At 50.6% G+C, this 24,332-nt stretch overlaps 1 protein-coding gene across 1 annotated transcript in view; it reads right to left on the bottom strand.

Annotated features, from left to right (window-relative positions):
• Positions 1-24,332, bottom strand: part of ASTN2 (astrotactin 2) — a 316,378-nt gene that overhangs the window by 8,698 nt on the left and 283,348 nt on the right. Inside the window, exon 20 of the mRNA XM_079324231.1 lies at positions 22,030-22,171. Within this exon, the coding sequence (XP_079180357.1) occupies positions 22,030-22,171 (142 nt within the window). The remainder of the gene's footprint in view (positions 1-22,029; positions 22,172-24,332) is intronic.

The raw sequence follows: 24,332 nt of genomic DNA, 5'->3' as shown, positions 1-24,332 counted from the left end.
CGATAATTTCACACTTGAAGCTAATGGAGAGCATCTGACAGTAAAATATGGTTTTTGTGCCCGATGGAGCATTGAATAAACAGGCTGTGGCTGTGTGGAACATCCCGGGATGCTGAGCTCAGAGTCCTGCTCAGGGCATCAAAGCTCCAGGATGAGAATATTTCTTCACAGAAGGGGTGACAATCTTCTGTCCACTCCCCCAAAGGGCATCGGTTCCTATTTATTCACTCTGAGCTGGGCATGGCAACTCAAGCTGGCTTTGACAAAGTGCAGGGGCTGGTTTGAAGCCCTCAGAAGTCTGAGATGCCTGGTGGTGGGTACCCAGCCTGAGAAATAACACACCACCCCTCCTTAGCCTAAGGTAATACTGACCAGCTCTTGCAAGTGAGTGCAAGGAGTATCATAAAAGCAGCTGAAGCTTAAATGGGATTGAGACCCTGAGGTATGTTTATTTAAGGAATGGTCCTAAGTCCTTAGCATCCTTGGGGGTGACAGAAGCAATGCCTCCCTCTTCCTCATCCCACACACGAACACTGCCAGCCCCCTCTCTCCTCCCTGCAGGCTCTGCACATCCCACATGTGGCTGATAAGAGCTGACATTTGCACGGTAGCAATTCCCAGCACAGGACATATTCCCTCCAAGCAATTAGCATTACTCCCTAACAATACTTGCTGTCTGAAAGGATGCCAGCAGGCTGCCAAGGAACTCACTGGTGTGCAGGGACAACTCCCATTTGCACAAAGCTGGGGCATGCAGGGGATGCACATGCTGGGCTCACCCAAGGAGATGCTGTTTCATCCTTTTGGCATGGCATCATTTTCCCTCATTTACCAGGAGCATTGCTCAGAGTGGGAGCATCTCAGGAGGGACATCCACACTTCACAAGTACCACACACAAGCTGTTCTCACTGAGGGACACACAGAGCAATAGACAACAAGAATTCCAAGCAGGAGTGCGACTGCAGGGCTTTGCATCCCATCCTGAAGGTGCCACCAGTCCTTGCTCTCCCTTCAGCAGACAGGAGGCTCAAGGGGAGTGAGGAGTCTCCTGCTGGGGGCAGAAGCTTTGTGTCTCAGGGGCACCCAGTGTTGGCCAGGGGGGCTCCAGCCCCAGGAGATGAGATGCTGCAGCAGAAGAACAAGGCAGGGACCCCAGTGGTCCTGCTGCCCACCCTCTGCAGGGCTCTTCTTGTCCATCAGCAGAAGCAGAACAAGCAGGAAGAGGGTTTAATATAAGGGTACTGCTGAGAGCTGCTCCCCATCCCCATCTTGGGGTCACCTGCCGAGCCACAGTGGCTGTGCTGCTGTGTTTGTTTTGGGAAGAGGGTGAGCAGAGCTAATGTGTAACCTCTGCTCTGCCTGCAGCAGCTCAGGCTGGTCCATTAGCTCTGAGGCAATCAGTGCCAGAGCACTTTCCTTGGAAAACAGAAGACTTTTATCAAAACATAATTGTAATATTCAGCAATTAGTACCCATTTCACCTATTCCATAGCCAGTGGGGTCAGGAGGATTGGTTGGGTGTTGAAGCACATCCACCCCTTTGGGTGATGCTGAAGACCTGCCTGAGCCTTTTGACTGCACTTCTCCCCTCTGCCCAGCTCACACAGGAACAAAGTCACTCAGCTACCAAGACCAAGAGCATCTCTCCTGGTCAGGCCTGGGTTAAAAAATAGATGTCAAAAAAAAACAAGCCCTCATTTCTTTTTTTTTTTTTTTTTGGATGATGTAAGGAAACAAAACAAAAAACCCACAATGTAAATGGAAAGGACATCAGAATCAAAGTGATTTTGATCTTGTAAAAAATTTAATTTTTTGAGAACAAACCCAATTGCTTTACCTCACCTGGAGCCAGTCCTCTTTCAAGAACCTTAGAGGAAACTCTTTCATCTCCATTCCTTGTGAATGAGATGTTTTGGACTCAGCACCAATCACCCCAGCCGTGGTGGAGGCTGGCAACTCAGCAGCAACAGCCTCTGCACCTCTCCAGCTCCTTCCAGCCAGTGACCTCAGAAGGTTTTAACATTAATTACAGTCCAAAAGATCACCCTGAAGCACAGCAGTATGAATAGCTCTGTTTTATCGACAGTAAACAGAGACATATGGGGTGAAGCATCGTGCCCCGGAGAGGCTCAGTGACATGAACAGTTTGGGAACTCGGGAGATGATGGTTTCCACTCTTGTTCTCAAACCACTTGACCACCCAGCCTCTGAAGCAAAACACTTTTATGGCCAGTTAATGGCACTGTGCAGAGTGCTGGGGTTTAGTTTAGTTCTTTGATTCCCGGAAACAGACAATTAAGAGAAGGGAGAGCAAAGACCTGTGTCTGTTCTCTGTGCAAACCCAGAATTCACATCTTGCTGGAAACCTTCAGCAGATGCAGGCAAGGAGCAGCCTAGGACCCAAAGGTACATCAACAGTGTGGCCAGTGGCAGGAGAGACCATCACTGCATGGGAGGGATGGGGATGTGGCTTTAAGCTGAAGGAGGGTAGGTTTGGATAAGGTTTTAGGAAGAAATTCATTACAATAAGGGCGGTGAGGTTACCAAAAGTGGTTGTGGACTCCACATGCCTGGGAGTGTTCAAGACTAGGTTGGACAAGGCTTGGAGCAGCCTGGGATGGTGGAAGGTGTCCCTGCCCATGGCAGAGGGTTGGAAGGAGATGAGCTTTAGATCCCTTCTAACCCAAACCACTCCATGATCCTGCACCTACATGACAAACCAGCGGAAAATCGAAGCGATCACGCTGAGAGGGAGCTAAGCTGAGGACAAGGTGGGATTTTGCAGCCCTCCATGGAGATCCTGCTGCCCCACTTACAGTGGGGACCAGTGCTGTGGGACCAGGACCAAACCAGGCATCATCCCCACTGATGAAGATAGAGCTGCACTTGGATAGGCCAGCCCTGATGATTTGTATACAAATGAGGCCAAAGAGCAGCTCTGAGCACTCTGCCCAAGGCAGAGATCTCTGGGGGGAAGTCAAAGCCAGAAACAAAAAGGTCTCAGACCTACAGTCATTGCACAAAACCACATCAGACAACCTGGAATGCCATATGGTAGATAGGATCTGGCAGAAGCTCCTCTATAACCTGGAGGTATTTTCTTGAGTGATAAACTTTCCTCACAACATTTCCTCATCTTCTCCCTGTGCTTTCCAAAGGAGCTCCAGGCTCCCTGTTACTGTCTCACAGCTGATCCTCTTTTTCACCCAAACCTTCAGTAAGATCCTACATATATATATTCTAAAAATACTAGAATATCTATTTACCTGAAAAGGTTTCAAAGAGGCCCAAACACATATTGGGCCCTTGGCAGGGATCAGCTCTCCATGCATGGAAATGCTGCCACCTCTGCAGCAAATCACAGCATACAAAGTCCTATAAAGTAATGCTGGTTTAATATTTACTTCTAAATTCAAACCTATTGGGACCTGAAGGAACTTTCAGGGAGAGATAGAAACCAATAAACATTTGGCCTCATGAAATCTCGATACCTTCCTTGTAGATTCTCCAGTCAATGTTGGCTGAAAGCTGAGTTTTATCACTAGGCTAAAGATGCTTTTTGGGGTAAGAAGAGAAAGCAAGAGGGGGATGTTAATGCTTCAGTTCCTGGAATCCAATGACCATTGAGATTGTCCATTGCATTTTAAGAGATTTAAAACTCAGAAAAGAATGTTTCTATCCTTTCTCAATGCAGAGAAAATAACCCAAAATACAAATTTATAAAGGCACAAAGCTCTAAAGACTAAGAACAAAAGCTCAAAACATGTTACTTATTTATAGACAGCATGTTTTTGAACTGCCTCTCATGATGCTCATGATGTTTGAGTGCTTTACTCATGATCCTTATTTGCGGGAAGAGAGATAAGGACTTCTAAGTCTGACCTTCCTTAGCTGCTGATTTCCTTGTATCCTACAGAGATACCACAGGCATTTCTGGTCTGCCTTGTCTGCTCTTGCTGAGCCTTTGGGCTGCTGCAGCTGCTCTGTGAGGTGCTGTACCACGAGGTGCTGCACCACAACGGGCTGCAGAGAAAGGCTCTGATAAGGAGCTCAATTAGCACTCGAGCAGATGCCAAACCCCCGTGCTAATTAAGCATGTGTCTGCTGGGAGCTGGCTGCATGCAGCAGCAGTGGCTGTGTGGCCAGCCCAGGCTCTGAGAGGAGCCCATGTGAATGAAGGACAGGGCAGGGATGCTGCTCCAGAGCCACGCAAAAAACACGGCCTCAGGCTTTCCAAAGTGGTGCAACCACGAGATGCTCTTGCCAGTGGGGCTTGGCTTGAGCCTGGCTGATCTGCCTGGGCTGGGTGCCGTGCTCCTGCAGCACGGGACTCTTGCTGTTAACTCCAGCAGCTCGGCAAGGGCGATCCTGGCTGGCATCCCACGCACAGCACGATGGATTCTCCCTCCCCTGGCAGCGTGGCTACACCACCCGTCCCGCTGAGGCTGAACACACAAATCCTGGCTTGGCTGAGGTGCTGCATGCACGTCCTGCCCTCACTGCCTGCCTGGTCACAGCCTGTCCGTGCCTCCTGCCCAGCCCAGGCTGGCGGGGCTCGCACGCACCGGCCCCACGCCGCTGCAGCCTGCTGACACTCACACATCACACCCTGCCCTGCCAGCCCTCCTGGCTGCCTGCTCCAGCTGAAAAACAATGCCCAGGCCTCCCTTTTAAAGCCCTCAGTGGAGCAGCTCGTGGCATTCTGTGCCTGCCTGCTGCCCAGTGATCTCAGCACGGAGACTGGGGGCCAGGGTGTGCAGAATGGAGCTGCCATTCCAACCATCAGACCCTGCACTGTGCAATCCCCTGTGCTCACGGCACCCAAACTAACTCTTCTCTGCTGTTCTTGTAGTCTGGGAGTGTCCTCAGCCCCCAGACACCAAGGTGAGGGTAGGCAGGGAGGTTTGGAGGGATGAGTGTGTTTCCTTGTCCTGATACCCACAGGTATCTGAGCAGCATTAGACCATCATCCCAGCATCTCCTGGAGCTAAAAGCATCCATAAATAACCCACACAATTTCCCTAAAAGACTGTTCTTGAGCAGAGTGGGAGCCCAGGGTTGCTGCAGAGTGGAGCAGAGCTGTGGATGTTTCACCCCCAGCCACATGCCACGGGCTGTGCATGGTCCAGGAGACACCCACCCACTCCTGCCTCCCTGCCATGGGCTCTGTGCATGCTCCAGGAGACACCCACCCACTCCTGCCTCCCTGTCTTGGGCTGGTACATCCCCTGCAGAGCCTCCCAGCCACTTCCATTGAGGAACAGGAGTCAGGCTTGCCTTCCAGCAGCAGGCTGGGCAGGCATGGAAAGGGGTGTGTGTGTTTAGTGCAAGCATTCCCAATTCAGAAACCATTATAATTTAAAAAGAAATTAAATCAAATAAAAAGCAGCCAGTCCACACAAGCCACAGGAATGTAGCTGAGCTTATTGACGACTCTGTGATTTGTGAAAATTAAGAGAGGTAAATGAGACCAACCCTCCCAGTCTCTGCAGCAAATGCTGAGCAGACAATTAGCAGGGGGTGGTTTTGGCATGGAGAGGATTTCTTGGTCTATTTGTTGGGCTTGCTCATTCCATGCCCATGTCCATGGTGCCAGGGGAGGGCTGGTGTCCTGACCACACTGCATCCCTGCCAAAGGCCCTGCTGGAGGCTTGGGATTTGGGCAAAGCTTTACAGGGCAGTGGTCACCCCTGTGCCATCTCCCTGGGGCTGTAACTGCCACAAGGGTCTTCTGTTGTTCATTTTCTTTGGTTCCAGCTCCTCTTTTCCATGGTAAGGAAACAGTGGACAGTGCAATCTTGAAAAAATTCCCATCTTTTAGAGTTCTCCTCATTGTTCTACCAACCAAGAAAAGCACCTTTCATAACTGCTTTTTTCATATCTGCTTTTAACCATCTGTGGCAACTGACCTGCTGCTATCAGCATGATGGAGGAACAGGTTAGCAGCAACTGGTGCCATGCTGGAGTATCAAAACCTTGCCATTACACCAATACCTGGGGCTGTCAGTAAACTGTTCTCACAATTCACACTTCTTTTTTTTTTTTTTTTTTTTTCTTCCTAGGTCATCCTTCAACAGGTGCCTCCCAACAAAACCAGACCACAGCTGTCAGATGTACCTGGCAGGACATGCCTCAGGTGTCTGATACCTTTTGAAAGTGGAAAAAACAGTGCCCAGGAAGGAAGGAAGGAAGGAAGGAAGGAAGGAAGGAAGGAAGGAAGGAAGGAAGGAAGGAAGGAGAGGAAGGACAAAAGGATAAAGGACGGAAGGAAGAGGAAGGAAGGAAGAAGGAAGGAAGGACGGAAGGAAAGGAAGGAAGGAAGGATAGGAGGAAGGAAGGAGGAAGGAAGGAGGAAGGAGGAAGGAAGGAAGGAAGGAGGAAGGACGGAAGGAAGGAAGAGAAGGAAGGAAGGAAGGGAAGGAAGGAAGGAAGGAAGGAAGGAAGGAAGATAGGAAGGAAGGAAGGAAGGAAGGAAGGAGGAGGAAGGAAGAAGGAAGGATCGAGGAAGGAAGGAAGGAAGGAAGGGAAGGAAGGAAGGAAGGAAGGAAGGAAGGAAGGAAGGAAGGAAGGAAGGAAGGAAGGAAGGAGGAAGGAAGGAAGGAAGGAAAGGAAGGAAGAGGAAGGAAGGAAGGAAGGAAGGAAGGAAGGAAGGAAGGAAGGAAGGAAGGAAGGAAGGAAGGTCAGGAAGGAAGGAAGGAAGGAAGGAAGGAAGGAAGGAAGGAAGGAAGGAAGGAAGGAAGGAAGGAAGGAAGGAAGGAAGGAAGGAAGGAAGGAAGGAAGGAAGGAAGGAAGGAAGGAAGGAAGGAAGGAAGGAAGGAAGGAAGGAAGGAAGGAAGGAAGGAAGGAGGAAGGAAGGAAGGAAGGAAGGAAGGAAGGAAGGAAGGAAGGAAGGAAGGAAGGAAGGAAGGAAGGAAGGAAGGAAGGAAGGAAGGAAGGAAGGAAGGAGAAGGAAGGAAGGAAGGAAGGAAGGAAGGAAGGAAGGAAGGAAGGAAGGAAGGAAGGAAGGAGGAAGGAAGGAAGGAAGGAAGGAAGGAAGGAAGGAAGGAAGGAAGGAAGGAAGGAAGGAAGGAAGGAAGGAAGGAAGGAAGGAAGGAAGGAAGGAAGGAAGGAAGGAAGGAAGGAAGGAAGGAAGGAAGGAAGGAAGGAAGGAGGAAGGAAGAAAAATTAAAAATCCTGAGCACTCCTTGCTACTGCCTGGATCTATTGTTTCCCTGACAAGGAATTCACCTTCTCAGCCTCAAATGTGGCATCTCGATTTCCCAAGATTTCCCTCAAAACCCTCTCAATAACCCACCAGACTAGTGATTGCCATTACTGGCATGGCTGTGAAAGGAGGCCTTGACACACAGGCCACCTTCTGTTCCAGGAGCCCTGCTCCTGAATGATGCCTGTGTTGGAAGGCCAAGATTCCCCCAGTCCCTCTGCCAGCCGGACACCTTGTGAGCAGCAGTGCCAAGACTGCCTTAGGGGAAAACATGTTCCACTGGAAATGAGGGGGAGATGCCAGCCAGGCCATGGCTTCATCCAGAAGGTGCAGGAAGGTCACTGCCACCCTCCTGGCTGCTGCATCCCCAGAGTGTGTTCATCACCACCCCAAGGCTGGGAGCTCCAGCAGTGCCACTGTCCCTCCTTGCCTTTTTCTCTGCTGTGTGATTCCCTCCTTGGTGCCCTCTGATCCTTGCCAGCTGCTGCCAGCAGGAGATAATGACTCCCTGATCCCTCCCTCTCAGAGTACATCCTTTCAGGAGCAGCTTTACCCCACTGAATAAGGAAGAGCAAAGCATTCTCTGGAGCTTGGAGCTCCTGATGGAGATGGGCTGTGGATGAGGGAGCAGCTCCTTAGCATGGCAGCAGGACAGCACATTCAAAACAACCACCTTGACTCGAGATAACACTACCACAGCTCATGTTTGCACTCTCCAAGGAGCAAGGGGGATTTAATTGGCTTGGAGAACAGCAGAACTCTTCAGTGTCCCACAGCAATGGCTCCCAGCTGTGAAGGCAGGACCATGGCAGAAAAAGCAGGATCACTATGGAATTGCCAGCATAGGAGAGGATGGATAGAGGGTGTTTGAGGTCCACATTTCTTGGCAGTCATCATGTCCTTGCTTTTGTCCTGCTGGCTGTGAGGATGAAGATTTGCAGATGTGCTTCTAAAAGCAATGCAGGAAGAACTGGCCCAGCTATTCACAATCTTCCCTGTCTGTCTCAGGGCTTGAGGCAAGGTGTTCCCCCCCACTGCCTGGAAAGGTCACAGAAGGTCCCACGTTAGCCAGAATGTGAATTGTAACATCCCTTGGTGGAGTGAAGAACCAGAAGGAGGTGATAATAAGCCACTGCAGGCTGGTGCTTTTGTCTCCAGTGAAGCAACAGCAGCTCATTACAGTCTGTGAAGTGCCAGAGTGCCTGTTCTGCTGGGATGCCCAGCACAGCCCTTGGACAGAGGTCAGATGAGTTGCCTCTGACTCCCTGTGCTGCTGGAACAATTCCTACTGTGCCACAGCTGGGGTTGTGCCCAAGGCTGCCAGCTGAGGGGCTGGTGCTGCTCCGGCTCCAGAGCATCAGTGACATGGTGACAGATGAGCTGTCCTTGGCACAGCCAGGGAGGGTTTTCCTCAGGCTCTGCATCCCACATGTCCCCGAGGCCCTGCCCTTTGCAAGGCCACTGCAACTCACATCAATCCCTCCAGCTCCTCAGAGCAGGGCATGCCCTGGCAGCACCTACATCCTCTCTTCCTCCTGTGCAACACCTGCTGCTGTCCCCATTAGTTTGGAGCACCCCAAACCTGTTCCCCCAGCCACAGACACTCCACAGCCCCCAGACCCAGCTCTGTTGAGGTTGGACTTGGAGGGTAAGTTTTGCTTTTAGGTGAGGTTTCACTTGTCTTTGCACTGATGTGTGGGTGGGTGCTTTCAGCCTCATCTCACAGCTTTAGTCCTGTGTGCCAGGTGTGTTATCCCAAGAGTGACACATCCCTTTAGTACCTTCCTTGGGCCACTCATGGGATGGCTGCCATCCTCCTCCACGAAGAGACAGCAGTGCTCAGAGTGGCTGTGGCTGCAGGGGATGAGCAGGAGAGAGGGAATAAATATTCAGAAGTAGAGAGAGAATGAATACTCTTCCTCCAGATGTGCCAAGGAGAAAGGAGAGACAAGCAAAGCCCTGGACCCCTGCAGGGAGCTCCACAATGGGAATGTTCACAGCTAACCATCCCTGCTGCTCACCCTACCAACACTCTGCAGAGCTTGGCCATCACAGGCCCTGGGGACATGGGCTAGAGGAAGGTTGTGACCCCTGGCAAATTGGGAAATCTTTGCCCCTCCCAACTTCATAGTCCCTCTAAACAAGAACCAGACACTCCACAGCTTGCTACCCCTGGAGATCCCCTTGGAAGGGCTTGTTCTCATTCTCCTGGGGGCTTGGCTTCATCTGGACTGCTGGTTGAAATCCAGCCCGAGCTGGTAGTGACTTCAAAAGGCAGTGTCATCTGAGGAGCAGTGGGTGGTCCATGACAAGCCAGTCGATGGCTGACTGTTCTTATAAAAGCCACCGCAGTAGGGCCCCTGCTTCCAGAAGAAAAGCAAGGGCTGCTCTGACTGCAGGGAGCAGAGCCTTAGGGGCAGCCACCTTAGTGAGCTGGCACAGGGAGCTGTGCACCCCTGAGGCAGAGCTCTGCATCTGTCTCTGTTGGGTTTGTCCCCAGCACCGCTGACCAGCCTTGGGTTCACCTTCCACAGGCAACAGGGCAAAACAAAGCCCAGCAGTAATGGAGAGAGGGACCCTCTGAGCATCCCAAAAAGACAAACCCCAGCTGGGCTCTGGGAGCTCAAGGGCAGCCAACAGGGCCCTGCAACGGCCTCACTGTTGGCAAGGAGATGGTGGCAGGCAGGGATGCTCTGTGCCAGCCAGAAGGATGCCAGCCAGATCTGCAGCGCCCGCTGTCCCTGTGCCCCAGGGCCCCCAAATCCAGGGGCACAGGGCAAGGAAGTGGCAGTGGGCAGGAGATTCCCACAGTTCCAGCAGTCAGACAGGGAGGGTGGAGGGCAGGATGGGGGGGTAGGGGGGCCAGAAACAAATAATAAAAACAAAATCCCAGTAAGCATGTTAGAATTCGTTTGAAGTGCAGAGGAGCTTTCAGGCAGGGTTATGCACATCTCCCAGCCCGCCGTGATTTACACATTCCTTGCAAGCAAAGGAATCTTCCCTGATTTGAAGTAAAACAGATGTTTTGGGGTTTTCTTTCCCCCCTCCCCACCCTCTTTTAATCATTTCTTTATTGAAATGGTGGCTATACAGCCAACCAGCCCAGAGCCAAAGCCCTGCTACCCCAGAAGCCAGGACTGGAGACTGCTGTCCTGCACTATGGGAGAGCCCCTTGTCATTGCAGTGGATGTACTGGGGAGCTTCCAGAGGTGTGGAGCCAGCCCTGCTCTCCTGCAAATGCTGCTCCAGAGGCATCACTCCCTGCAGGTTTCTTCCCTTGTTTTTCTCTCTGCAGGAAAGGATTGCAAATCCCTGCAGCTTTTCTTGCTCTGCAGCTACAGCTGATCCTCCATCCCTGCTCTAGCAGCCCAGGTCCAGGAGACATTCTAACCTCCACCAGCAGTCCAGGAGATGTGTTTGATGGTGGGGCTTGTTCCCACACCTTAGTGTCCCACCTCAGCCCAGCTGTGCTTTGTCCCAGCAGTGTGGATTGGGAAGGGCAGCCTGGTCCATGCCCAGGGACTGGCAGCAGCACACACCCCAAGTGAAACAACCCAGCACGAGGAAGGGTGCTGGGCAGGCTGAAGCTGGGATATCTGTTGATTTCAGCACTATGCGATCTCAGTCAAGTTACTTTGCCTCTATTTTTGTCACAAGTTTTCCACCCAGGAAAATTATTTGGTGAAGAAGCATCCATTTCCCAGAGTGATGCAGAGCACCAAGTGCAGTGGGGCTCCTGAGTGCTGGTTGATGCTGCAAACTACCAGCACAGCCATGCCCTTGAGTTTACACTCAGAACAATAAGTCATGGCCAGTAGCAAATCCATCCAGCTGCCCCTTCTTTCTTTTCTTTCTCTATTTTTTTTCCCCCTTGTAAACCCTGTTGTTCTTTCTCAGTACTTCGTTGGTGGCAGGGTGGGAAGGTTTTTTGTAACACATTCACGTACCAGTGGGACTCACTCCCATTCCCGTCTGGTACAAGAGATTGCACAAGAGAGAGGAACAAATGGGGATGAGGAAATGCGTGTTTGTGAGAGGCAGCGCTGTCATCGTGAGCAAGGGACCCCCCGCAGGAGAGCCGGCCTGGGAGCCAGTGCATTTCCATTCTCTCCTAACACTCCATTCATGCCTCGTTTCATCCCTCCCTGGAGGCCCCGGGGCTGGCCAGGGTCCCACGGCCCTGCACAGGACTCCCACCCCCCCTGTGCCGCCTTCTGCGATGTTTGCTGTTGGGTGGAAAGAGGGAGATGTTGTTGTCTCATAAAAATAATGAGTTGAGAAAGAGCAGCAGCTTTTGGCATTGCATGCACTCCTTGTTTTCCTCCTGCAGCAGAGGAAGGTCTTCCTTCCTGCATCACCTCTCCTTGGCCACGCTCCTTGTGCTCCCCTGTGCCCATCCCAACATCCACCATGGAATCTCTCATTTGCTTCCTGCTCATGCTGTGGTTGCTGCCATGAGCCTTCCTGACCTGATCAGGAGCCCTTTCTAAAATCCAAACCACATTGCTGCCTGATAGGATAAGTCACCAGTAAATAACCTTGACTGCAGTGCTCTGGAAGAGTCAGGGATCCTATATCAGTGCTATTAATGATTTAGGATTGTGCATCATTTGCAGATGACACGGAGAGGGTCTCATCCCTACTCCCCACCCAGCCTGCCCCCCTTCAGTTCAGGTGGCTCTAAGTGAAAGCCACCTGGGTGACAATTCCTGGTGTGCACACAAGGAATGGGAAAGGCTGATTCCTGCACCCCCTTGTGCACTGCAGAGTTCCCAACAATGGGGCTGGGGTCCCCCCACAAACAGGTGGGGTATTAATAAAACCAAAAGTGATTGCCCAGGCACACATACTACAACCCACTTGGGTCCCTCTCCCGTCTGCTCCTGCAAGCCCCCTGCCTCCCCCTGCTTTTTCCACACACCTCAATTTCATTATCTCTGATCTGGAGCTGCCCATTACATGCTTTTTGCCAACATAAATATTTAATCCCCGTGCATTGCACGGGAAGGCCCTTGTGGAGTTAATCCTTCAACTCGTGTTTCCACTTGGAAAACAATTTAGCTTGTGGCAGGGCAGCAGGTACGAGGCAGGGACAGAGCCAAAGGCTGGAGGTGGCCTGGAAGAGCTTGGGAGGTGTGTGTGGGGTGATGCAGGTGGGCTGCATGCTGTGAGGTGGGCTTCATTCCATGGGCTTCATTCTATGGGGTGGGTTTCATTCTGTGGGGTGGGCTTCCTTCCATGGGCTTCATTCTATGGGATGGGCTACATTCCATGAGTTTCATTCTATGGGGTGGGCTACATTCCATGGGCTTCATTCTATGGGGTGGGCTTCCTTCCATGGGCTTCATGCTGTGGGGTGGACTTCATTCCATGGGATTCATTCTATGGGGTGGGCTACATTCCATGAGTTTCATTCTATGGGGTGGGCTTCCTTCCATGGGCTTTATTCTATGGGGTGGGCTACATTCTATGGGGTGGGCTTCATTCTGTGGGTGGGCTTCATTCTGTGGATTTCATTCTATGGGGTGAGCTTCATTCCATGGACTTCATTCTATGGGGTGGGCTTCATTCCATGAGTTTCATTCTATGGGTGGGCTTCATGCTGTGGGGTGGGCTACATTCCATGAGTTTCATTCTATGGGGTGGGCTTCATTCTATGGGTGGGTTTCATGCTGTGGGGTGGGGTGGCTCTTCTGGAGCTCTTTTCACTGGGGTGGTGCTGGAACAGTGACCAGGAGGGTTTGGACAGCTGATAGAAAAGCCACAGGGGTCACTGCAAGCCTGGGGAGGGAGGTACAAGGGCATTGCCAAGGGGGGCTCCAGGTGCAGCACTCTGCTGGGCTCAGCAGTGTTTGGGACATCCTGTTCTCTGCGTGCTCTCGGTTGAAATAGTGTGGAAATCCCAGAATTTATCAGCTTGCTTCACCTGCCAGTGTGGGTCTAAGCAGCCACACAATCCCACATTGCTCCTCCAAACACCTTCAAATTCCCCTGCACACCCAGGAGCTACTTACCCCAGGATCTGGCCATGACTTTACCTGTGGGTTATGGAGCAAGCTTTTGGGATATCTGGTGTGTTTATGGGGCTGTTGGGTAGCACCAAGGTGCCTGCTGATGTATGGGACAGACCCTCAGCAAAGGGAGATGCTCCAGCCCCAGGGCCAAAGCTATAGAGAGCTGGGACAGAAATGCACCCTGGTCCTCATCCATCCATCCATCTCTGTGCCCTCAGGAGGGCAGCACCCATGGGGACGCAACACCACAAAACATCCACCAACCTAACAAAGCCCCCAGACCCAGAGGGGAGGGGCACAAGGGGCAAAGACCACTCTGCAATGTAGGGCCAAGAGTACAACCTGTGGCAGCTGAAATGGCTTGAAGTCCTTCCCCTTACATCAGCAGTGATGTGTCAAAACACTGAAGAAGTATTTTGGTTTCAGTTGCTTTGTCTGAGAGTTCCCCCAGCAGCCTGGGGTGGGTCTCCTGGAGACCAACCAGCCCCTCCCAGCATCCCCTGCCCCATGTGAGAAGCTGGGGTGTGCAAAACCTCCTGTGTGCAGGACACAACCCCACAGACCTGCCCAGAAAGGCTGAATATTGGGATGTTGCAACGATGCAAACCAGAGGAAAGGAAAACATGAAAGTGTCCCAGGGCCTTGTGTTTGGGGTTGTGCAATGAGATTAGGAGGGAAAGCCACTCCTGTAGCTGCAGGGCAGTGGGAGATGCTCTGAGGGAAGGACAAAACTGGCATGCTGCAGACCTAGCTCAGGTTGCTGCTGCCATGGGCTGCCTTACAGTTTGCCTGGCAGAAATCAAGAGGAGAAGAGATGGCAGAGAAGCAGCAGACGCTGATCCAGGGGTGTGACAGCCAGCTCACTGCCCAGGTGTTTGGACAGCACGTCCCTGTGACCCAGCTTTGAGCTCCCTTCACACCCATCCTGCCAGGGGAGTCTCCACACCTAACCATCCAGTGCAAACAGGACCCCACTGGCCCCTCCATCCATCACCCCTTGAACAGCCAGCATCCCACAGACCCTACTTCTTTTTTTTTTCTTAGAAACTTTTACACCATGACATAAGCTTTGGCTCCGAGGGTTTTTTGTGAAAGCCAGGGTAATTTTTTCCCCCTTCTCATAACAGAAACCATATTGCTGTATAATCAAATTGATCTCATTCCTGATGAGGGAAGCAAATGTGTGTGTGAGGTGAGCAGGAGCAATGAGGGCACATGTGGTGGGAGCAATTGCTCTGAAGGTACTCCAAGGAAATATCCTTGGGAGTGGCATCACATGGGGGTGGCCAAGCAGAGACCAAAGGGCCAGAGCTCAGCACAGAGCATCACCCACAGCAAGCCCCACCTCACCACAGGTGCCATCTCTGCAGCCAGCAGCTGTTCCTCACATTATTCCCCCATTTTACTGTGGATCCCCTCCCTGTACTGGAAGCCCAGCAAAGGGTGGGGTTCAGTTTTGATATATCTGTTTTACAGGTGGGAAAACTCAGCAAGAAGCAGCTACTTTGAGGTAACTTTTTTGATGACTGTTTTACAGTGTCACAAATTCAGCTGAAGCCAAGGGCAGCTGTGGCTCTGATGGTGAAGCCTTGAAGATGATGCTCCCAAAATGGAGACATCTCAATGTACTGGATACTTTTACAACCACAGGCAAGGGGGAAACAACCCAAAGCCTAAGGAATAAATTAAAGGCCATTTGAGATCTGGACCCCATTGCCCACAGCTCTCCTGTGACAAACTCCCTGCAGATACTTCCAGTTCCTCTGGAAAAGAGCCATGGCCCTGAGGGGTGAAGGGGTGGCAGAGCTGGTGAGGTCACTTTGTGCTGATAAACTCCAGTTTGGCATGATCAGGAGGTGGGTGCTTACTGATGTCATGCTCTGCACACAATAATAATACACACACAAAAGGAAAATTAAAATAATTAAGTGTTCTCTGGGAGATAAGGCTGGTGAAGGACTCTCTTCGCTGTTGTTACAAGAAAAGGATGGGCTGGGATGTACTTCAGGTGTCCTTTGGAAAAATGAAACAACAAAAAAAAAAAAGTTTAGACTAGTTTTATGGACTTGCAGCCACATGTGAGAGAAATGCACACTGCTGGGCTGACCTGGGACAGAACTTGTAGCTCATGGCATCCAAACTTTGCTTTTGAGAGTGGACAAAAAGATGGACAAGTGGTATTAATTTGTGACTTATCCTTTTATTCAGGGATCACTGCCAAATATCTGCACCTTTGGGGACCTGGGGTCCCATGCAGAGTCTGTCTGAGCTGACTGACTGACTGGGTTGGTTCTGGGCTCAGGTAAGACCTGTGGGTTCAGCAGTGACTGAACACCTGGGCACCACAGGAGCTGGTCACACTCCTCCTTGGGCATGTTTGTGGACAGAACTGTGCTGCTTTTGGCCACTCTTTAAAGCTTGAATAAGCCCAAATCTTGAGTTATCTGGAAATATCAGGTTGAGCTGCTGTGGGTATAGGGCAGCTGCCAGACTTCCCACTCTCAGGTACCTGGGTCCCAGAGTGCACAAGAAAATCAGGAAGAGAATACAATCTTTTGCAGGGAGCATCTCTTAATCACTTGACCAAAAAAGCAATTCTCCTAAGTGTTCTCCTAAAATAGGGCTTAGTGAAATGTGAGCACAGCCATCCCTCCCCTCTGCTCAGCTCTGGATCACTGAGGAGCTACAGGCATGTCACACCTCTCCTTTCCAGTTCCTCTTGCTAGAAAACAAGGACGTTTGTCCTTCTCCTCATTCCCACTTCTCTACATGATTAAAGAATGAAAAAAAAAACCAAAACCAAAACCAGGGTGTGTCCTGTGTTCCTTGTGTCCTGGAGCTCAAACTGTGCTGTAAGAATCAAACCAACGTGTCCCTCAGCTTTCCAGCCTTCAGGATGAGGGTGCTCTGCACCATGAAGACCAAATGAACAAAACAAATGGCTCCAAGGCAGTAGCACAATGCAGGTTTGGCTGGCTTGGAGCAAATCAAAGCCAGCAACGCCCGTGTTGATATTTATATCACAGCTCTTGCACTCCCTCTCCCATTAGTCCATGAGATAAGACTTGGACGTGGAGCAGCGTCCTACAGTCAGGAATAAGGATCCTCTCCAAGTCTGTGACTAAAAGGGGGTGGTGATATGGGATTGCTGATGGGAAAAAGGTGGAACTGTAAAGATCCTTTTGTCTACCAATAGGCAAAGAGGCCAAAATCTTCCTCTCCACCTCATTGCCATTCCCAGGAATAATCCCATATGGGCACACTCCCCCAGCTGCAATACCCCACAAAATAACCCCTCCATGCATCTTCCTCCTTCCTTTTCCTCACTACACCACTGCCAGCCTTCCTCCAGCCACCTCCAGAGAGACATGAATGGGTCTGGACCCAGATAGGTTTGGGATTTAGATGCTGGCAGATTTTGGGGACAAAACCAGTGATGTTGTTTCAATCTGACTGTCCTGAGGAAGGGGCAGAGAGGAGATGGCCATAGGAGATATCAGAAGTGTTCTATTGCTCTCTGTGGCAGGTATGGGCAAAAACAGAGAATTTGGGAAAGAAAATCAGATCTTTCAGAAAAAGATGTGGGATACCCATAAGATTGGAAGATTCTAAAGAAGAAGGTTCTACTGAGGTGAAAGGCATCTCCTGACTCCAGATCTGTCCCAGGTGGTTGAGTATTGGTGGCAGAGACAGATCAGAAGGAAGATCCAGGTACAAACACAACTTTTAGAGGGGTGATGGCAAATAGTCAGTGTAGCAACACTGCAGCAGCACCTGGAGGCCTTGGTCTGAGGCACCCTGGCCAGGCTGCACACAAAGACAGCACAAGATTAAAACTTGAGTTTTTAAAGGGGACAGGTAAACAGGTGATGATGGAAGCGAGACAAAATTATCTCCTTAAATCCCTCAGCAGAGTAAATGGTGAAGCTGGGAAGAGCCCCCAGATTTGACTGGCCATGAAAAACCATGAATGTTTTCTCTGTGGTTTTTAGATGTGTATCCTCCTGATGCTGGAACCTCCATAAATGGGACTAGATGAAAATCAATGCAGAGACATGATATCCTCCTTCTGAACCCCTGACCACCCTGTACACACCATCCTTCATGGGGCCAATCCCCTGAAATCCAGTGACCTACACACAGCCCAGGTGAGCCCAGAGGGCTCCGTGCTGGACTCACTTCAGCAAAAACAACCACACACCTGAGCCAGCCTTTGGGCAGCCTGGTTCTGCACAGCCCCAAAGTGCTGAGAAAGAATGAGCTGCATTTGGAGTGCAGGCCCAGGGTTTAGCCAGCACTTGCTTAGCTCCTGACTTGCCTTGTCTGAGCTTCCGCAAGCCAGGAATGCCTGAGGAGAAGCTACACTCAGCTCTGGGAAGCTGGAGAGCACGTGGAATGGGAGAGGGGGATTCAAGGAAGCAGCACAGCTCCTGTGCACACAGGGGACCCAGCCAAGGGCTGTAACAGATGTGTTTTAACCCATGCCACTGGGCTGTTTGGGATCTGTCTCCAATTGCATTCACGTGTCTTCCTGACGAAAGACCAACAACAACAATTAGCATCATATAAGGAGCAGGGGACTGCTGCCAGCATTAACACACTCCTGAGCACCAAGGGTTTTCTGTTCCACTCTTTATCCCAGCTATGCACACGGCAGAGGTCACTCTGCATTCATCAGCCTTGCTCTGGGCCAGCTCCTTCAGCACGTTCAGCCTGTGGGATCTCAGCCACTGCCTCTCCATGCTCTGATGGTTCTCCCTGCTCCACACCTCTGCCTTTTTCCTTAAGTTCACCAGAAAAGGGATGTTCCATGTTATCCCAAGGTGCGTCAATGGCTTGCAGACCCTACAGAGGGTGGCACTGTCTGGGCAGGACTTGATGGGTCCTGGCTGCAGATGGGAGCCTCATGTTGTCATTCTGAGCTCTGACTGAGTCCCCTTCCCTCCTGCAGCAGTCCTGAATCTTCAGCCCCTAGGAAGAGGTTTCCAACACCCCTGAAACGTGCTCTCCCAGAGCCTTTGGGCTGCTTCATGCTCACCCTGGGGAAGCCCCATTTGAGCCAGCAAAGGGAATGTAAAGTCAAGGCTGCTTCACAGCATATGAACACACTCCAAGGAAAGGCTCTGGAAGGAATCCTGATGACTTCCATATTATTTCCAGTAAATTTTGTGCTGATTCTTGGCACAAACACTGGAAATGAATAGGCTAGGTCAGGAATGTAAATAAAGTGAAACATTGGGATTTAATCTAATCTATAATTATAGTATCTGTGGCGCAGGGAAGAAGTTGGTGTATTTGCACTGCAGCTCCATTGAGGAGCTGGAGGGGGTTTTCATTTCCCTTCCCAGAATTTCCCTTTTTGGCTGAGGGATGCTTGGTGTCTCCCCAAGCATCTGAAGCAAACGTGCTGGGCTGGCAAAGCTTCCTTCTGGTAGCCAAGTAGGTACAGCTCAGCCATGAGGCATCCCCAGGCACTCCCTGAGCAATGGGGTGAGAGCTGAGATGGATGAGCTGGGCTGAAGGCTCAGGTAGGCTCTGGGGTGCCCAGGGAAAGAGATTGGATGGGTCTGTGGGGTGCTCAGTCCTCCAAGCTGAGTTTGATCTCTGAGACAAGCCAGAGCCCTTTCTCCTCACTGTTGTTTTGGTTTTGGTTCATCACAAGCTGCCTGTCAAAGTCTGGTGCTCCCAAGGCTCCCAAACCATCCGCCTGAGTGGCACTGGCTGCTGTCCAGGCTGGCTGGTCCATGCAAGGTGAGCACTTCACAGACACATCAACATCTCTCCCTCTGCCCTCCTCACCTCATCTTCTTCCAGATCCACCTGGGAGGAAGCTTGACAGACAGCTCTGGTCTATCTGACCTTGGGGGAGAGCAATCTCTTCTCCATTTCACAAAAATACAAGATTTCTGCTTTTTAAAAACTACAACAAAACTCAACAGTCTTCAAGGACCATCCTCAGCATGCCTGTGTAGGTCCATGGAAGCACATTCCCATCTCCATGGATCTCCATGAGTGGCACTGGCAGGGGTGTCCACACATGCACACAAGCCTTTGGGCATGTGTCTTTGTTCACATGATCTACTTTCCCTGGAAAATCCTCTATGCAGGGACTGGCATCTTAAACCCCAATGTGTTAAAGGCAAGGGGAAGAAAAGGCTGACAGGCAACATATTTTTTGTCAGACTGAAACTGCAAAGGACAAAGAAATTAGTTCTCCTTTTGTTCATTTATGTTTTGGAATTGCAGAAGTCTCAAAAGCAAAGGAATCAATCAGACTTTGTTTATTTGTTTGCTTGTAGAACATTTTTTGGGCTTGTTTTCATACTCCAGCCCAGCTTTGATCTCAGGCTGGTAGTACTCCAAATGAATGGTGCACAGCAGAGCGTAATTGCTGTAGGTACTACAGAAGAAAAGGGACAGGATGTTTGACACATTTATAGGGCAGAAGAGACTTCCATGATCTTCCACTCCCCTTGCTAGAGTTATGTGATACCCTCAGACTACTGCAGGAGCAAATAATTTGTTTTTGAAGAGTTCTGATGCTGCAGACTGTGTGTTACGTCCCAGCCTAGAGAACAGCACAGGGCCCTGCAAGTGGCTATAATCAGGATTATACCCAGCCCAGAGCTATTACAGATAGCTATTTTTCCACAGAAACAAATGAAACAAGCAGAAGAAATTCAATTTAAGAAATGACCCCGTGCCCGTGCTTGTGTTGTTGTTCTGTCTGTGCGGGCGCAGAGCAGCATTAGCCTCACATTTCACTGCTCTGGCTTTCTTCACGCTGTGTTGCAACCCTGTGGACATCTGAGCAGAGGAATATTTAATGGGGGTGCCTGTGTATCTGAGAATGCCCAGTAAACAGGCTGGGTAGGGCCCAGGATGGAGCAAGCCCAGGATGGGTGTGTGCTGGGCAGACAGGACCCACAGCAGCTCATGCCAGTGTGGAGCAGGGGTTCTCAGTCCATGCCACATGCTGGGCCAGGCAGCAGCAGCCAGCCAGGAGTGGTGTGCACACATGCACATTTTTGGGATGCCCAGGAACATGGGTCTGTGCCCCAGAGATGCCTACAGCAACATGTGCCTGTCCATGTGCTCTGTGTGCACTGCCCTGGGAGTGGAGAGCCAAGCCCTGCTGAGCATTAGCTGTGGGACAGAGCCAGGGCTGTGCATCACCCTGGGACCTGTCCCCACACAGGACATGCTCCAGAGCTCTCTGGTGCCAGGGAACTGCTGCCTGCTGGCTGCCTGCAGCCCTGGCTCCCCACAAAAGCTGCTGTCTCTTGCCCAGGGGCATCCACAGAGCAGGAGCCATCCCCAGGACACAGGGCATTGCCAGCTCTGCTGAGCACCTCCATGGCAATGTGCCTTGGGGCTGGGAAGCAGAAGCCTGGCTTTGACCACAGGGATGACAAAACCCTGGGCAAAGCCCTGTGCCTCCCACCCAAGGCTCTCCCAGCCCTTTGCAGACAGCAGGAATTAGATCACAGAGCCCCTGCAGCAATGGGTGAGTGCAATTACCCCTGCCTGGCAGATGGGGAAGATGGCTTGGCAGCTCAGGCTGCCCAAGAGCCAGACCTGCTGGCTCCCAGCTCCATGTGCTCACCAAGGCAGCAGCCTCCATCAAAACCAGTGGCTCTCCCCTCTCCCAGTGCCCCTGGCAGCTGGGAGCTGAGCTCACAACGGGCCAGTTTTATGGGGTTGGGTTCTTAGCAAGCTCTGTGGTTGCTCCAGCCTCTCCCTGGCACCTTTTCAGAGCAGCCCAGTTCCCAGAGATATAAATAATTATATTTATGCATTATAGATATTGAACAAGAAAATGTCTGATACTATTAAATGGCAAGAGGTATCACTTGGAGGCCACTCCTGGAGGCAGCCCTGCTCCAGGGATGTGCAATAAAGGCTTTGGAGGCTGTCAACATGCTTAACTGGGGGGTGGTGGAGGGAAAGTATTAATCAAGGTCTTAAAAAGTTCTCGCTGACAGACTGTTTGCCAGCTCTCACTTTAAATGCTTTTGTGGTCCCATAAAAAGTTTCATTACTCACTACAAAATGTGTTTTAATTATTGCAGTCACTCTGACATTAAGCCCTGGGTGTTTCTCTCTTGCTCACTCTGTCTCTCCTCTGTCTCCTTGCCTCTTTGCTCTATTTTTCCTCTCTTACTGATCTGACTCCTGATATCCCTCTCAAGACAGAGGATGCCCTGGCTAATGAGCCAGGTTGGAAAGACCAGACCCTGTCCAAATGATATAAAAGGAGAAGTTAAAATTCGGATCTTGACATTATCCCTTTGTTCTGGAAACTAAATAATCCACAAGATTAAAACAGAAAATTCAAACCCCAAAAAGAAGAGTGAAGTGTCCACAATACGTGGGTGGTGGGCAGAAGGATTTGGTGTCTCTTTCATCTGCAGTATGTCCTACTAAGAGAAACAGCAATTTATAAACACTTGTCACACTTTTGACATCTATTTCATCCCACCAGGATGAAACTTGGCAACTTGCTCCAACCTGACCACATCAGCTTAGTTCATCCATAAGAGACAAGGCTGTCCACCACACAGAGACCTGGAAACACAGAATACTGGAAGTAGAGTGTCCCACTGACTCCCAGCCTCCAGCACTGTACTGGCAGACACTGGTTTTCCATTTCACCAGCTGTGAGTAACACCCAAAGCAACAGGAAGAGTCTGACCCTTTTCCCCGTGTCTGGTGTAACACAGTGCTGACCAGAAAGGTCAATAACAATTCAACAGCAGCATTGGAGATCCCTCCTTGCCCCCAGCAGCTGCCCATGTGTCTCTCCTTACTTGTACAGACCATCTGGTTCCAGGCACTTGAAAATGACTGAATAGAGGCTGGTTTCAGGCACGTCCCCGTGGCTCCGACCCGCTGCCACACAGGAGGTTGCGAGGCCAGAGAGCAAATCATCTGCAAAGCTCAAGGATTCTCCTGCAGAGCAAAGAGAGGAGAGAGACCATCAATACAGGTGTGGGATTACTGCTGATCACCCAAAGATCACTGTAGAACATCTCTACAAAGGACACACAATCAACAAACGGCAGCTGGCTGTGGCATGTTCCAGGTGTGTATGGAGAATGTCACCTATGGACAAAGCAAGGAGGAAACACACCTGGGCTACCAGGAACCTTTGCAGGAATGGGGAGCAGGGCTCAGTCACTGCTTGGCCAGCTGCAATCACAGCACAGAGGGGATGTGTGGCCTCACTGCAGGCACTGCAGGCACAGCCACCATCCAGGGATTGATCCAGAAGATCTGCAAGCCTGGCTAAACAGGGATCTCCTGCCCTTGCGGCATGTCCAGCTCTTAAAAAGGGCATGGCCTTTTCCAAAAGTTACCTGCCACAGGAAAAGGTGCTTCTGCTATGTTTGACTAACAGCAAAGAAGACATTTTTTGTGCTTGGGTGGAATTGCTCTCAATGTGATGGATTTTTTTTTTTCCCCCTAATTCAGTGACAGCCAGTAGCTTTGCATTCCCTTTCATCTGCACTCTGCCAGCTCCTGGAGCTCTGACTGGAGCTCCTTCAGTCATGCTGAAGAACACTTGCTTTTTTTATAAGCATTCGAAGAAAAAAACCCACTAATTAAAAATACTGAAAAACCTTTATTTCTGGTCTTCTGTTTTATAAAGTCTGTTAAACACTTAGATCATGACCCAGCTGAAACTGAAAACGCTCCATTTATTAAGGTTTTTGGGCATGACTGTCCACTGCTGTGCAACCTGTCTCCTCGCAGTGGGCAGCCTGTCCATTGGTTAGAGCTCATTGCATTTAATTCCCATTTCACACTGGTGTAACTGAAAGCCTGAGGTACCATGGAGGAAAATAAGACAGAGCAGCTGCCCAGGCTGTGCCCTATTCCCAGCAATGGGAACTGGAGCAAGGGCTGCTGTAGGTGATAGTTATGCTGGTGTAAGCCAACCTGGGCCCAGATTGCTGTGCTGGGTACCTTGTGCATGTGGAAATGTCAATACATCACAGCAGAGGGAGGAGGAGATTTCCCTCCTCAGCGCTTTGTTTTTCTAAAGGCAAAAGTGATTGAGGAGTACTGAAAGGAAGCACCAGTCCAGTTCTTGGTACATACTCTAAGGAACAAGCCAGTGGTATAACTAGCCCAGAACATCCCACTGTGAAGCTGAATTACCCAGGTAGAAGAAAAAAATCCCCTCATCCCCAGCCCCCTAAACTGCATTTGCGTCTTGTCTCAAAATACACAACTCAGTAACAAATGTCCCCCTTGGCTAGAGAAAAGAGCAGCAATAAATTCTTTTCCTCCCTGAAGGAATCCAAGCCTTAATTATTCATTTTAATGCTCCCAGCACGACTTGTTCTTTCCAAACTTTTCCAGGCAGCTCTGTCACCAGCCTCTGTATTTCAACCCCGCTCCTGGACGCAGGTCTGTCCCAAATCCCAAGACAACTCAACAGGCAGGTTGGGTTGGCAGCAGGAAAATCCCTGCCTGGAAGTCACGAGCGCTGCCCAGCCTTCAACAAGTCCCTCAGCTCTGGGTTTATGGTTTAAGCAAACAAACAAGCCCCTATTACTCAATTCCAATTTTCATTTCCATCCCTTTTCCTATGATGTTGGGCTGGATTGGAGAACTCCCTGTCACCAGGAGTCATTGAGAACAGACTCTGCCGTGACTTACAAACCTGATGAATCACCAATAAAGAAGCAGGACCAGAATGTGTTGTTGAAGTAGAGCAAGGGGCTTTAAGGCTCTTTCAGCCTCAAGCAACTTCCCTTCTGACCACGAAGAATGGGGGGACAGATCATCCCATGGATGAATGCTGTGGGATCTCACACCTTCCTCTCAGGAGGTGATGAGGGCTAGGAAGAAAAACAACTGGGCAGAGAGCTGGGTGAGGCCAGTTCCAGGAGTACCAGGACATCTTTGCCAGGGAACACAAGAAATGGGGTGGGCTGAGACAGGGAGAGGATGGAACCAGACTTAGAGGAAAATGTCATGTGCAACCACTGAATCAAAGAATGCACTAAGGCCAGGCTGGACAATGCTTGGAGCAGCCTGGTCTAGTGGAAGGGCAGGACAGGCCCATGGCAGGGCAGTGGAAGGAGATGATCTTTCCAACACA

This window comes from Erithacus rubecula, assembly GCF_903797595.1.
Source record: "Erithacus rubecula genome assembly, chromosome: 21".
NCBI classification, from domain to species: Eukaryota; Metazoa; Chordata; class Aves; order Passeriformes; family Muscicapidae; genus Erithacus; species Erithacus rubecula.
The sequence above is the reverse complement of the archived record's forward strand: the minus strand, read 5'-3'. Positions and strand labels throughout refer to the sequence as shown.